Below are 14,720 nucleotides of genomic sequence, written 5' to 3'. Positions count from 1 at the left end.
CTATGTAATCATTATGGAAATTCTGAAATGGAAACCAAAATGTATACTATATGATTTTTAAATTAAAAAATACATTAAAATTTTAATTTGTATTTTGTATATGTAAATATATACGTGTTTATATAATTATATTCATATTTGGGAAAGCATAGAAACAAAACCTAGTATTTATTGAATGAGCAATAATTGATTTTAACTACCAGTAGAAATTGTATCAGTGAGAAAATTAATATTTTTTAAAGAATATATGAATGTGTAGCTTTCATAAATAAATAATCAGATCCTTTATAACCCTATTTTATTGTTTAGATACTTCAGAGTATTGCCAATCATGTCCTTTTCACAAAAGAAGAGCACATGCGGCCTTTTAATGATTTTGTGAAAAGCAACTTTGACGCAGCACGAAGGTGAGCAGCCTGCTACTTAGCCAGTTGCTCTGTTTGGATCAAATATTTTCAGTTTCACTCACATCTGTGTACTTGATCTACATGAAGCTCCTGTGTAGGTTTTTTTTCTTTTTTCTCTCTTGGTCAAGAACATAATCTTATTTTATTTCACTATAAAAGACAGTAATGAAATAAAATGATATTCTTTATAATCTGGTAGTGATTTCCATATTTAAAAACCAGGAGGGATTTTTGACATATCTACTAAAATAAAGGATTTGAGTTTGCCACAATATGGAGGAGAGGAAGAAGGAAAAAGATTTCTTTCAGTAAAAACTAAAACCAAACTGGTACAGATGATGCATTATAGTGTATAATCACAGGTTTTTTTGACGTTAGAATATTTTTGATACTTTAATTTGGATATGTATGTAAACTAAAAATTTACTCTTTAAACCACGTGATGCAAATGCATAAGATTTTGTTCATGAGTAACTGGACAACTGTTGAAGTTTTATGATTTTAGAAAACTTGAGTTCTGCTAGGTTCCCATAACTAACTAGTTGCTTCTCCTTATCTCTCTGAGTTGTTGGTTTATCTGTAAAGTAGGTATAACACTATGTTTGCCTGTGAGTTGATTTTAGAGAAGCAAATGACATAACTTATGACAAAGTGCTCTGTAAATGTAAGTTAACGTCAAGAATTCTACTTTTCATACAGTGTGAATCTAATTGTTTTGGCTCACAGTCTAAGCTATACTTGTACAACACTCTCTTCCAATTTTTCATTATAGTTCCTGCGAACTTCTCTCTAATTGGAGTTTAAAAGGTGTACTGTTGGACTGCAAATCACATTGGAAAGAAAGTGAATGTCAGCATAGGATTTATATTCTGGCAGATTGACTACCCATAGAAAGTTAAAAGAACAAAGGTTCTGATCCTGGCTTTGACCTAAGAGGCTGTATAACTTTGGGGAGGTCTTTTGTCTTGTCTGGGCCTCCGTTTCCTTATCTGTAAAGTACTGGCTTCTATACAAAGTCTCATCTGTTTAAATTTCGTTGTCTGACTTCAGAGCCTACTCTGAAGCTGTAGCCAGGTATCAGAAATGGAAGACCAACTATCTCCTTGTCTCTTCTTGTTTCGTTTAATGATAGTCACATGTGTGAATAAAACCTCCATATTTGTAATAGCAGTAATTTCACAAAGTTACTTCACATAGATTTAATTCAAACATAGATATGAGTATATCTGGTTTTTGAAATTCTAATAACTTTGCATTTTTGAAGGTTTTTCCTTGATATAGCGTCCGATTGTCCTACAAGTGATGCAGTAAATCATAGTCTTTCCTTCATCAGTGATGGCAATGTGCTTGCTTTACATCGTCTACTCTGGAACAATCAAGAGAAAATTGGCCAGTATCTTTCCAGCAACAGGTAAAATTTCCCTGTCATGGGGGTATTGAAAAGTCTCAGCTTAAATTTTTTTTTTTTTAGTATTTATTTATTTATAATTTATTTTTTGACTGCGCTGGGTGTTAGTTGCAGCACGTGGGATCTTCGTTGAGGCATGTGGGATCTTTATTTGTGGCATGCGGACTTCTTAGTTGTGGCATGCATGTGGGGTCTAGTTCCCTGACCAGGGATCGAATCCGGGCCCCCTGCACTGGGCATGTGGAGTCTTACCCACTGGATCACCAGGGAAGGCCCAGTTTAAATTTATACTAATAAAATTATTGGTCATGAATAATGCTTTTTACTTTGCATCTTCTTAGATAAGAATTATGATTTGGAAAGAGAAATGTAGACTCTTTTTAAAAGTATATAGGCAACAGGTTAAGTCATATTAAATGATCAACCAACCTACATCAGTGCTACAGACTTTTTTAAAAATATTAAGCTAAGAGGGAATTAATCCTCTGGTGGTCCAGTGGTTAGGACTTGGTGCTTTCACTGGGTTTCATCCTTGGTGGGGGAACTAAGAATCCTACAAGCCGTGCGGCACAGCCAAAAAAAAAAAAAAATTAAGCTGAGAATTCACAAATTAGCCTTTTGGGTTTTTTTCTGGTTTGCAAACATAATGTACAACAAGACATAGAGAAGTTTAAATATACTAGAAGTTCAAATGAGTATTGGCATCTGAATCTGAAGAGCAGCTTAATTCTTAGGAATTTAATAATTAAAACATTGCTATTCTATTGCAATCCTATAATAATCCCATTTGTGATACTCTAAGTATATGCAAATAGCTTTATATAGACAATACTTAATAATTGAAAATTATTAATTTGGGAATTGTTTCATTCGCTGTTTTTAGTTAAAGTCTCTTGTAGCCTGAATCATTTGCTGTCCTTTCTAGTTATGTATGTTTATAAAGGGCCCAAACTCCTATGTATGAGTTCTCTTACGTAGGTAAAATGAGTCTAGATTACTTTTAAATGGCAATAAAAATGGTTTGCTCATTCATGGGTAAAATAGAAGACCAAAGCTAAGGCTAGCAACTAATTAGGAAATGGAAGTTTAAAAGAGAGAGCATTTTAATCCTTTAAGAGTTGTTAATGGATTGAAGTAGACATGGGTATGACTAATATGTGCCTAAGATAGAAAGAGGAAGATGCTTTCTATATCTGTGTGACACTTAAACTGTGGAACTGTTAAATGCAAACGTTCTTTTAAATGCATTTTTTAAGTGCAAACTCTTATATAACTTACAATCATATTCATGTAGTTTAATACTAGAGAGTTTTTCTTCAATTTGGTTTTTTAAAAAAAGACACATTGCAAACATACAAAGAAGTATAGACCATAATGTAACAGAGACCCATGTCTGCCACCTAGCTTTAACATTATTTATTTTGCTGTAATTACTTCAGATCTTTATAACATTTTATTTCTTGGGGGAAAAAAAGGTATTACTTCTCCCTTGTGTAACTGACAAGAAAAAGGAAATTACAGGTATAACATAGGTACATATAATATAGTTTTGTGTGGTTTAAAATTTTACAGCAGTGATACACTGAGTATAGTCTCTTCACACAATATTCTATTTGAGATTTATCATTTATTTAACTTAGTATTTCATTGAATGACTATATCACAGTTTATTTTTGCACTTCCTAAATGATGGATATTTAGGGTTTCCTGTTTTTTATTATTTTAAATAGTGATGTAATAAATATTCTTCATGTTTGTCTCCTTGTGTATTACCTAATGTGTAATTGCCGAGTTCTGGGGTATACACAACCTCAACTTTACTAGATGTTGCCACATTACTTTTCACAGTGTACATGCTTATTTACACTTTGACAGCACTGTGTGAGAGTACCTCTTTATACACATCCTCATCAAAATTGGCATTAGCAGACTTCATAATTTTTGGCCAGTTTGATGTTTGTGAAATAATATCGTTATCTTTAGTTTTAAATGTTTAATAGTTGTTGAAAATTCATATTTACCCTGGTTAAGCAGAAATCTGATATCAGGGACAGTATGTCCACTTCCTAAAAAGTGGATCAGAATGTTATATTTACTTACTGATTGCCCATTTAATGGTAATGGATTAATACTAGAACAAAATGAATTTTTATGTGAATTTTGTAGTTTGGGGAGTGGTCATATTTCTAAGACGTCTCAGTGTAAACTTAAAACCCCTGAGCTCTTTTGGATGCTGTTTACAAATTAGCAGGAACCACCAGCTGACAGTAAAAAGAAAAGCAGCCAGTGACAATCTAAAGAAATGTGTTCTGCTAAATGTGAACTGCTACTTTTTTCTTGCTATATCTAGGGATCACAAAGCTGTTGGAAGACGACCTTTTGATAAGATGGCAACACTTCTTGCATACCTGGGTCCTCCAGAGCACAAACCTGTGGCAGATACACACTGGTCCAGCCTTAACCTTACCAGTTCAAAGTTTGAGGAATTTATGACTAGGTAAAGTACCACCTTGAAATGATGATTGCTTTCTTTTTCGATGAGATGCAAGGTTTACCACCAGGCCACTTGTTAGCTATGCTTGTATATTTGATAGAGAATTCTTAGGAAGGATGTACTTAATGACCACATTGCCATGTTTTGGAATCCCACTTTTCTCTTACTCTGTGTATTGTTGAAATATGCTTTGTTTCACAGTTGATTTTCTTATAAAAATAATAGCATCTTATTGAATAGTACTTTGTCATATTGTTTTGAGGTGTTTTTGCATTTAATAGTTAAAAGGGAGGGTAGATAACATGATTTTCATATTATAATTAGCGAAAACAGAGTTCAAAGTGAATAATTAATTTGCCTAAGATTCCATACCTGATTCATAGGTCCTTTGGTTCTAAGTGCTGAACTCTTTCTACTACACTGTAACATTTTTTAGAACCCTCCTGAAAGTTAATGATACTAGCTTCTTTTAGATTGAGGCTCAGAAGATATAGTATACTTTAATATTGCTATAAAATTTCTGTAGACATTTGTTTTGAATCTCATTTAGATGGATTTAGTTTGGATCCTCGTTGTTAGACATTCACCACTATGATGTTACAGTGAAGATAGTTTGCTGAATTCTTTAGTCTTTATAAAGTACCTTTCATACTACTTTACACTTAGTCACTTAGTGTTTCATAGTGAGTGTGGGTTAAGTGCTTTGTTCATGGTGTGTGCCAGAGGCAGAAAGAAAAAAGCAGAATATGACATTCTGAAGTTAATTCACGTTAACGATTTGCGCATAATGTCCCGGGCATTGTAAGTGCCTGTTATTAATCATATTACATACAGGCCATAGTTTTGTACACATGACTCCCATATTTTGATACTGTTAAAAGAATGTATGAATGTATAACAATCGCCTTTCAAACTTAATTTTTATCTTTAGCTCTGTTACTTAATTTTTATCTTTAGCTCTGTTACATTTTTCTGTGTAACAAATGTTTATTCCTATGTAATTAAAGGAATATTTTCCGTACAAAATTTTCATGTTACCTAGTTGAAAATTGTGCAGTCCAAAAATATAAAACTATTTTTTATTCAACATTACTAAGGATGTCCTTGCCGTTTTTCCATTTTTCAGAGAAAACCTCTTTATTAGTCCTTCTACCTAAGACCCTACCTTCCTTACAAAACAGCCTTCTGTCCTTTTGAACACTAAATGATTTAATATGTGTAAGATACTTAGAACAATGTCTGGTGTATATATAAAGTGTTTAATAAATATTAGGTGATATTTTTGTTCTAAGTTCCCACTGATGCTCTCTGAGACTCATTTTTCTTTTAAAAAAATGGAAATAGCTTTATAATGTTGTCAACCATAAAAATAAAAATTGTTAAGTTATTCAAAACATAGAAATCTAAAAAAGAAAGTAAAAAATTTTCAGTTATTTCATCCCTTAGAGATAATTCAGTTAACATTGGGCAGATAGCCTCCCAGTCATTTACCTATACACGTGTGCACCTGTTTCCCTTATCAAATGATATCTATGTTGTTTCCATTAATATTAAACAAATGCTGACCTGGTACAAGCAATATGATGAACTGAGGTAATACAACCTCTCCTCCCACCCCCAAGACACATAGAAATACTAGATAAAAGAAAATGTATTTTAAAAATAAAGTAGCACAGGGAGATGAGCTCGTTGCTTTGTGACGACCTAGAGGGGTGGGATAGGGAGGGTGGGAGGGAGGCTCAAGAGGGAGGGGGATATGAGGATATATGTATATATATAGCTGATTCACTTTGTTGTACGGGAGAAACTAACACAACATTGTAAAGCAATTATACTCCAATAAAGATATTAAAAAAAATAATAAATTCATACATAGCTGGAAGAGAATTTTGGAGCAAATTACCTAGTATACAGTCAGTACAGAGAGATAAAGAAATGGAAAATATGAAAGCGTTTAAGAGATACAAGTGATAGAATGAGAAGGTCCAGCATGTCTAATAAATAGAGCTTAAAGAGAATAGTGACGAGGTAATATATGAAAGACAACAAATGAGAATTTTCCAGGGTTGTTGAATGACATAAATCTTCAGGTTGTTAAAGACACACACTGAGTATTGAGCAGAATATATAAAAATTAAACCATGCCTTTTTTGGAAGTATATTTAAATATATATAAGAGTATAATTATAAAAGTGATATTCAGAATCAGGGAGATTAGAATGGACTTTTAATAAATTGTGTTGGTACAACTGTACCAGTAAGTAACCATCTGGAAAAAGATAACGCTATTTGTGAGGATAAATTCCCATAAAGAAGAACATGTGGGCCTTTCTCACTCATTCAGAATCAGTAAGCCAGGAAAGAAAAGGTTGATAAACTGAACTCTTAAAAAACAAACAAGTAAAAACTCAAAAATTTCTGCCTAGAAAGAAAAATGATTAAAAACAATTCTATGGTTAATATCCCTGTCCAGTAGTTTTCTTAGCATTTTCCTAAGAACCACTGTTTGTGGTTCAAAGAACAACACCTTGAATTTTTTGGTACATGTTAACCACATTGCCCTTCAGAAAGCTTTTAAAATATTTTGTCATTTTGTATATTTTATCATTGGTGCAGTTGTGGATTTTTGTAGATATTCAGTGGACAATGTAAAGCCTATGAGTTACTCTATTCTTTTTTTTCTTTCAGACATCAAGTACATGAAAAAGAAGAGTTCAAAGCTTTGAAAACTTTAAGTATTTTCTACCAAGCTGGGACTTCCAAAGCCGGGAATCCTATATTTTATTATGTTGCACGGAGGTAAGAAACACTATGTTTTATCTTACCAGAGCTTTTAAAATGATATCAAATGTAGAGAGACAGGAAGTTTGGTTTTTCCCATTTGATTTTACTAGAATTGAAGACAAGTTTTTCTGGGAGAATGTAGCTGGGTAAACAGCCGTCTTGTCCCCAAATGATGCTCAGTACATTAGAAATTACTTTTCAGACTACCTGTTTCGTATTGGCTTCTCTTTGTTACATCAGTTTTTTTATACCACGTTACAATGAATTAATTACCAAGAGTAAAAAAATCACAATTTTTTATTTTCTGGTGTATTCTGATTAAATACTATCCACAACATGATACTCAGAAACTTTTTTTTAAACGGAAATAAAACTTTAAGAGTCTGAGAACTTTTAGTAATATGCTGTGTAATACAACATCAGGGTGATTTAACAAATAATTCAGAGACACTATGGGAAATTTCTATAAAGATATGGCACAGGTGACAGCCTGAAAAATTGATTGTATTTGTTCATGCTGTCTTTCAGTCAAGGCTAGTTCCTAGAAAACCTTTCTGGCAGTGCTCCTCCTTCACAATAGGTATAATGCTTGCATTGCTTTCCCTGCCATTGTCTTTTCTTTCTTGCCTCATTCTGCCTTCCTTTTGAGAACTTGTCTGTGACGTTAGTCAGTTTTACTTCTTCCCATTTAGTGTGACATAAACTCATGGTAATTGAACCTTAAGGACAGTGTGATATAATAGAGAGACCACTGGCTTTGGAATCTCAAGGACTATGTTTGCTCTTAGTTCTGCTGTTCCACTAGGCTCTAGGAATTAATCTTTCTGAATTACCTCAATTTAACATAAATTGAGGAATTATGTCAGTAGACTTAATGGTCATGATTGGCAAAAAATTGGCAGTGTATAGGAAATAAACGGAGGTTGAGAAGTAGTGGCAGAGGAGTGAAAAAAGGAAGGTGGGAGGTGGGAAACTCAGTTAATTGGATAATTCAGATAGCGTTAACACCAAGAAGTCCTAAGAACTGGGGTCTTAGGGAATCAAGAGGGCATAGAAACTTGCATTTATCCTTAGCCCTCCTCTTTAACAACTCTGAGTAACATCGCTTCACCTTCCCATGAAAGTCTTCTCTCTACCTTTTATCTCAGATGCTGCTTCTAAATTGCCTAAGATGATTTTAATTTTCTTTTGCATTTGAGATGAACCATATTTGTATTCCATCCCAATCTTTAACACCACCAGTGTATTTTGATTTTCCCTATTTTGTCAAAGTAATTAAAAGTGAGACATTGGTAAGAGAGGTAGATAGACATGTGTCTTCCCCCCCTCCCCCCTTTAAATTCTTGTTAGTTTACAAGTCAGAAAGATTTCTGGAAAACCTCAAAGCTGAGTTTTTTCTTCAGGATCAGAGTGTAAGATTGTGTTCGTTCTCTGCAGTGGTCTGTACTATGCAGGCCAAAAGGAAAGTAGCATGGGCCTGATGCAGACACCCTCTGTGGTATTAAATCAGTGGGATTTCCAAGAAACCTGTACAATATGGTGACTTTGAGAGTGCTAAGGATTCCCAGCTCTGCTGCTTCTTAGATAAAAGTTAATTTTTACGAATCTGTTTCTTCATATGTTAAAGAGGGGGAGATGCTTATAAAAACTATCCTGCCTACCTCTCCCATAAAGTATTTTGTGACCTATAAAGTTCTGTACAGAGCATATTTGAGGTTTTCTTTTTTTGTTGTTTTTGTTTTGGGATATGACTTTGCTAATTTCAGACTTTCAGATGTTTCAGTTTCTTACTTAGACCTATGAGAGTGCCTCCTGGCCTTCATTGTCACCTGGTGTGAAGCCTCAGGTCCAGGACAGATGAGCACGTAATAGCTCAGAGTAGAGAAAGGCCCAGTTCCTCCACTGTATACAAAAGCAGGAGAAGGGAGTAACTCAGCCAACTTTGTCAGAGAACACTTAGATTTGACTTTTTGATATTCCTTTGTTTTTGTGGCTTAGACTACCATGTATTAGTTTATGTCTTTTGAGCTGTGGATTCCAGTCTCCTTACAGATACTCCACAGACATTTCGCACTTGAAATGTCCAAAACTTAATTCAGTGTATATTCAAATCAACTTCTTCTTCACACCACATTATCTTTCTCAGTAGCATCACCATCCCGTCTCACTCTAGAAACCCTAATCATTTAAAATTCTTCCTTCTTTCTTTTATCCTCCTCAGTATCAGTCACCACATCTGATTTTAGTTGTGTGATCTAGGCACATCAATTAGGCGGTTTTAGTCAGGGCCCTGTTATTACAAAGAAGTCATTCTTACTTTCTCAAGAAGATAGGCCTCAGGAAAAACATGAATTAGAGCAGGGCCTGCCCAGATGTAGACAGAACTTAGATGTCTGTCAGTCCTGGCACTGGCTTGCGCTAATTCTCTCTTGGCTTCACGTTCAGCTCTACCTCATTATTTTCCTCTGTCTGTATTTCTTCAGTTTTAGCCCCAGCTAGTCGGTCCTTCATTACCTCAACATTGCACACTTCAGATTCCAGAAGGAGGACATGGTTCCGCTAGAAGTACCTGTCTGGCAAAGCCCTTAATGCTGTATGCTGGCCGGCCACTAGATTTCTGGCTGCCCCTACGTCAAGTGCGTGTTCCTAGCCTAGCAGTCATGTGATTCAGAATAACCTCCTAGTGCTGTTCCTTTATCAGGGGCTGTCCTGTGTCTTAATTTTTTTTGAATTGAGTCTTAATGGTTTAATGTTACTTTTCGGTACTTTGGAAATGTCTTTTGAATTTATTCCCCCCCCCCCCCCACTGCCATTAGTGAGAGTCTCTTATTAGCTTTAACCTGTACTAATGCAGCATTATTCTCCTACTCCCTAAACCCCACATAACTACTTCCAGGTCATCTTTTTATTTATTTATTTATTTATTTATTTATTCATTCATTCATTCATTCATTCATGGTTGCATTGGGTCTTCGTTGCTGCGCACGGGCTTTCTCTAGTTGCAGCAAGCGGAGGCTACTCTTCATTGCAGTGCGCGGGCTTCTCACTGCAGTGGCTTCTCGTTGCAGAGCACGGGCTCTAGGTGCACAGGCTTCAGTAGTTGTGGCACGCGGGCTTCGGTAGTTGTGGCTCACGGGCTCTAGAGCCCAGGCTCAGTAGTTGTGGTACACGGGCTTAGTTGCTCCGCGCCATGTGGGATCTTCCCAGACCAGGGCTTGAACCCGTGTCCCCTGCATTGACAGGCTACTTCCACGTCATCTGAACGTTGCTTCTGGAGGCAGTTTCCAGTTCAGATCTAATCTTGTCTCTCTCCATTTGTTAAATAGAGTCCCCATATAAAGTCCAGGTTCATATAAAGTCAGGCATGCTGGGTGCGCCATAATTTTGACCTAATTTAGTTTCTAATCTTTTCCTGCTATTCCCTCCCGTACACTTTTGCTCCTAGCCTGTAATATTTAAAGTACCATAAATATAAGGACAGTTGTTGCAGCATTGTTTATAGTGGCAAAAAACTGTGTATCAAAAGGAAATTGTTGAATAAATAATGATACATCTCTATTATGGAATAATATGCAATGTGTTAAGTCTAGTTTGCTTGTTACAAGTGATAGAAATGAAATTTAAACTTGTGTAAACCAGAAAAGATATCAATTGCCACATGTACCCAAGAAGATCAAGAGATGGACTGGCTTCTTGCATGACTACATGCAGAGCGTTGAACGGTGTCATCTGGAGAACATCTGTCTTCTCTGTGTCTTGACTCTAGTTTCTTTGTGTTGATTTCATTCCCAGGCAGCTCTTCCTAAACTATAGCCAGTGATGGTTTGTGTTCTCCCAGCTTAACAACCCAGTGGAAGAACACTTCTTTCCCAGTAGTAACAGCAAAAGTACTGGTCTCATTGGCCTTGAGTCACCTGCCAGTTTCTGAGGCTTTCACTATGGCAAGGGGAATGGAATTTCTTGGTTGTCTGCGCCCGAATTATGTGCCCATCCCTGGAGCTCAGTGGTGAAGCCAGCTTGAACTGCGTGAACTAAAAGGGGTGGGGGGATGGGAGCAGGGTTTCCCAAAGGGAAATTGGATTGCCGATATCAGAATGAGGAAAAATGGATTCTGAGCAGGAGAAAGTAACAGAAGTCCTCTAATGCACCTTTAAAAGGATCCGGAAGGATGGCTCTGACATTTATCATGCAAGGTGCAGAGGAATGTGGGTGTGTATGTGCACAGGCATATGATATGTATAGACTGTGAAGTGTGTGAAAGTACACACATTAAACTGTTAACATTGCTTATCTCAGGGGAGTATGATTGGAGCAGGTAGAGGATTAATTATAGTATTTCTGTTATATATCTCTGTTGTTTGACTTGTTGCCAGGGGCACATATTATTTTTGTCAGAGTAATTAAAAATATAAAACCTGAAAGTACAATGAGGAATTTTCCTCTTAGGAATATTGTGATACCTGGCAATTGCTTTTTGGGTGTCAGTAGTAATAATGATAATAGCTAAAACTTACTGAGTGCTTTCTCTGCATCAGGCAAACTGTGTGTATTATATACTTTTTCATTTAACCCTTAAAGTAACCTGCTGAGCTATTATTATTACCAGTGACTGACTTGTGTGTAAACTGAAATTTAGAGAAATTGTTAGTCATTCAGAAATCTAGGTATTAATCAGAATGACCTGGAAAATTAAAACAAGCAAATGTATATATCCCAAGGCCCTACCTGGGCTGCCAAGTCAAAATTTCAGGGTAGAGCCTAATCTGTATATCTAACAGACACCCCGAGTGATTCATTCATAGTCAGTTTATTACTGGTTTGTTTGGGAGTCTCACTGGGTCAGGTATTTAATTCATGGTGGCACAACTAGTAAGAATCAGAGCTGGGTTTCAAACCTTAACGACTGCACTATTAATAACATGATTATTAAAAAGATAACATGTTTATTATCACTGTTAAAATTATACACTAGGTTTTTAGGTTAAATCAGTCTTTGTAGACCAGCATGAAAATCTTACCAGTAGTTATGGGACATATTTCTGTAGGGAAGAATTCTGAATTCTAGGCATCGGATTTACAAATGACCTTTTGCAATAAAAGACGAAAGTTTACTCTAAGATAATTTTGTCATTGGAGCAGCTGCAGTCTGCATTCCAAAGGTTAGCCGAATTGAAACCTTTTTTACTGTAACAACGTATTACTATTACACATTCGTGGAATATGGTGACACAGATAGATGTATTGTTTTGTACAGCAGCTGTCCCCAACCTTTTTGGCACCGGGGACGGTTTCGTGGAAGAACAACTTTCCCACAGACCCGGCGGGGTGGGGGGGAGGGGAAGGAATGGTTCAGGTGGTAATGTGAGCGATGGTTCAGGCAGTAATGCGGGTGATGGGGAGGGGCAGATGAAGCTTCCCTCGCTTGCCTTGCCCACCACTCACCTCCTGCTGTGCGGCCCAGTTCCTAACGGGCCTGGGGGTTGGGGACCCCTGTTGTAGAGCACTGTAGTTTATCCTTTTGTCTATTTAATAAAAAATAAAATAGGGCTTTCCTGGTGGCGCAGTGGTTGAGAGTCTGCCTGCCAATGCAGGGGACACGGGTTCGAACCCTGGTCTGGAAAGATCCCACATGCCACAGAGCAGCTGGGCCCGTGAGCCACAGTTACTGAGCCTGCGCGTCTGGAGCCTGTGGTCCGCAACAAGTGAGGCCGCGGTGGTGAGAGCCCCACGCACCGCGATGAAGAGTGGCCCCCGCTTGCCACAACTAGAGAAAGCCCTCGCACAGAAATGAAGACCCAACACAGCCATAAATAAATAAATAAAATAAATTTTAAAAATAAATAAATAAATAAAAAATTAAAAAATAAAATAAATACAAAAACAACACATGCCACTCCTCAGTCCCCATCCCCAACCCCCTATCCTTTACACAGACACACACACACACACACACACACACAGAAGCACACTTTGATTAAACGTTGCCAACATAATTTCTTCTGTTATACCTTTAATGTAAAAACCTGAGTTTCAACTCAGTTTTGCAAACATTTAAAAGGCAAACGTGGTATTTTGCCTTTTTTAGCATTAATAAGGAAGGAAATCATCATATTAAGGTAATAATTAAGCTTACACAATTAAAATTTGCAAACAATCAAATTAAACTAGGATATGATAATTTACTCAGAAGTAAGTTGAAATAAATTTGATTTTCCTAGTGTGCTTGTCATTCAGCAGATATAATGAACTGAGATAGCAATGCAAACAGTCCAAGTCCACTTCAGCCCGAGTGTACGCAAAACATCAAAAATATTACGTAGAAAAGAGAGTGCTGTCCATTGCGTTCAGTGTGGTGCCACCACTTTTCGTGTTCATGGTTGTGGCTATCTTTGGGGTCACTTCTGTATTCTTAGTTGTCTTGGGATTTGATGTTGTCTTGGGATTTGAAGTTGTCTTGGGATCCAGAAATGTTTGGGGCTCTGGAGTTATCTTGGAATTTGGGGTTGTCTCAGAATTTGGGCTGATCTGCTTAGAAGCTGTCATAGAATTTGAGGTCATCAGTGTTGGAGTTGACTGCAAAGTGTCATCAGCAGACAGGAGGAGCAGACTGAGTAATAGCTTGAACATCATTTTCCTGTTTCAAAATAATTATGGAAAATTAATCTAACACTTGGATCACAAACAAATCTAAGAACTTGCTTTTTTAAAAGTGGTGGTGAGGGGGCAGGGGGAATGAAGGAAACCTTATCTCAGCACTGGGGAAATGCCAACCTTGGTTTAACAAATTTCATGGTTTTTAAGATAAAAGGAAATTCAGAAGAGATCGATATCAACTCCTCCATTTTACAGATGGGCTCAGACAAAGGCAAAAGGATGCATATCTAAAAATGACCAGAACTAGAACTTGAGTCTGAGTCTTAGTCTAGTGTTCTTTAGTAGATGGGGACTATGACATAGGCATAGTATAGACATACACCAAAAGATTACTAGTAAACCATTTTTAAAGTAAGGCTAATTTTTTTTTAATCATGTATTCAAATCTAATGGTTTGCCGCATTTGAGATAAAGCAGCTAGCCCATGTTGAACATGGTTAACTATTCTTTTTTTTAACTTAAAGCGCAAACTTAAATTTTAGAAGTCTAATATATGCTAAAATTTACATTTGGTTCTAATGTGTAATTGAGAAAATTTCAAATTAATATTACCTTTTGATGTTTTTTCTTTGAAGATTAAAACTTCAGGCTTTCTCCAGTGTCCCGTGGGGGATCTAATTTCTCACTCACTGTGTGCTGTTTAAATAAAATTAGTAAGTCACATGTTATAAACTTGATCTGCTATTTGCTCTTTGGAAATAACCTATTGAGTGCTTTCCAAACTGGTGCAAACAGATGGACTGTGGCAGAAATCAAGGAATTCAAATAAAGTTCCTCTAAAATCTAGTGTCTTATTTAAAGAACCCTGTGAATACCACTTTGTTATTCCTCTTATCCATGTGTATATTAGTGAATGTCTTCATTGGATTAACACTAACTGGAGGAATATACTCTTTGCCTGCTGTGATTATCATGACTTAAAATCAAGTAAGTATATTAGAGATAGATTTTTTTTTCTTCAAGCATCTTGTAT

General features: G+C 36.3%; 2 protein-coding genes across 10 annotated transcripts in view; one reads left to right on the top strand and one right to left on the bottom strand.

Annotated features, from left to right (window-relative positions):
- Positions 1-14,720, top strand: part of NF1 (neurofibromin 1) — a 254,686-nt gene that overhangs the window by 147,090 nt on the left and 92,876 nt on the right. For all 9 annotated transcript variants that reach the window (XM_082442253.1, XM_082442255.1, XM_082442249.1 and 6 more), the window contains 4 exons: positions 310-407; positions 1,672-1,818; positions 4,166-4,312; positions 6,998-7,108. In XM_082442253.1, the coding sequence (XP_082298379.1) occupies positions 310-407; positions 1,672-1,818; positions 4,166-4,312; positions 6,998-7,108 (503 nt within the window). The remainder of the gene's footprint in view (positions 1-309; positions 408-1,671; positions 1,819-4,165; positions 4,313-6,997; positions 7,109-14,720) is intronic.
- Positions 13,084-14,720, bottom strand: part of EVI2B (ecotropic viral integration site 2B) — a 449,729-nt gene continuing 448,092 nt past the window's right edge. The window contains exons 3-4 of the mRNA XM_082442288.1: positions 14,300-14,383; positions 13,084-13,727 (exon numbers count right to left, since the gene is read on the bottom strand). The gene's annotated coding sequence lies outside the window, so the exon portion shown is untranslated. The remainder of the gene's footprint in view (positions 13,728-14,299; positions 14,384-14,720) is intronic.

Source organism: Balaenoptera physalus (genome assembly GCF_965194825.1).
Source record: "Balaenoptera physalus genome assembly, chromosome: 20".
NCBI lineage: Eukaryota > Metazoa > Chordata > Mammalia > Artiodactyla > Balaenopteridae > Balaenoptera > Balaenoptera physalus.
Note: the sequence above shows the minus strand (reverse complement) of the source record. Positions and strands in the feature narration are given on the sequence as shown.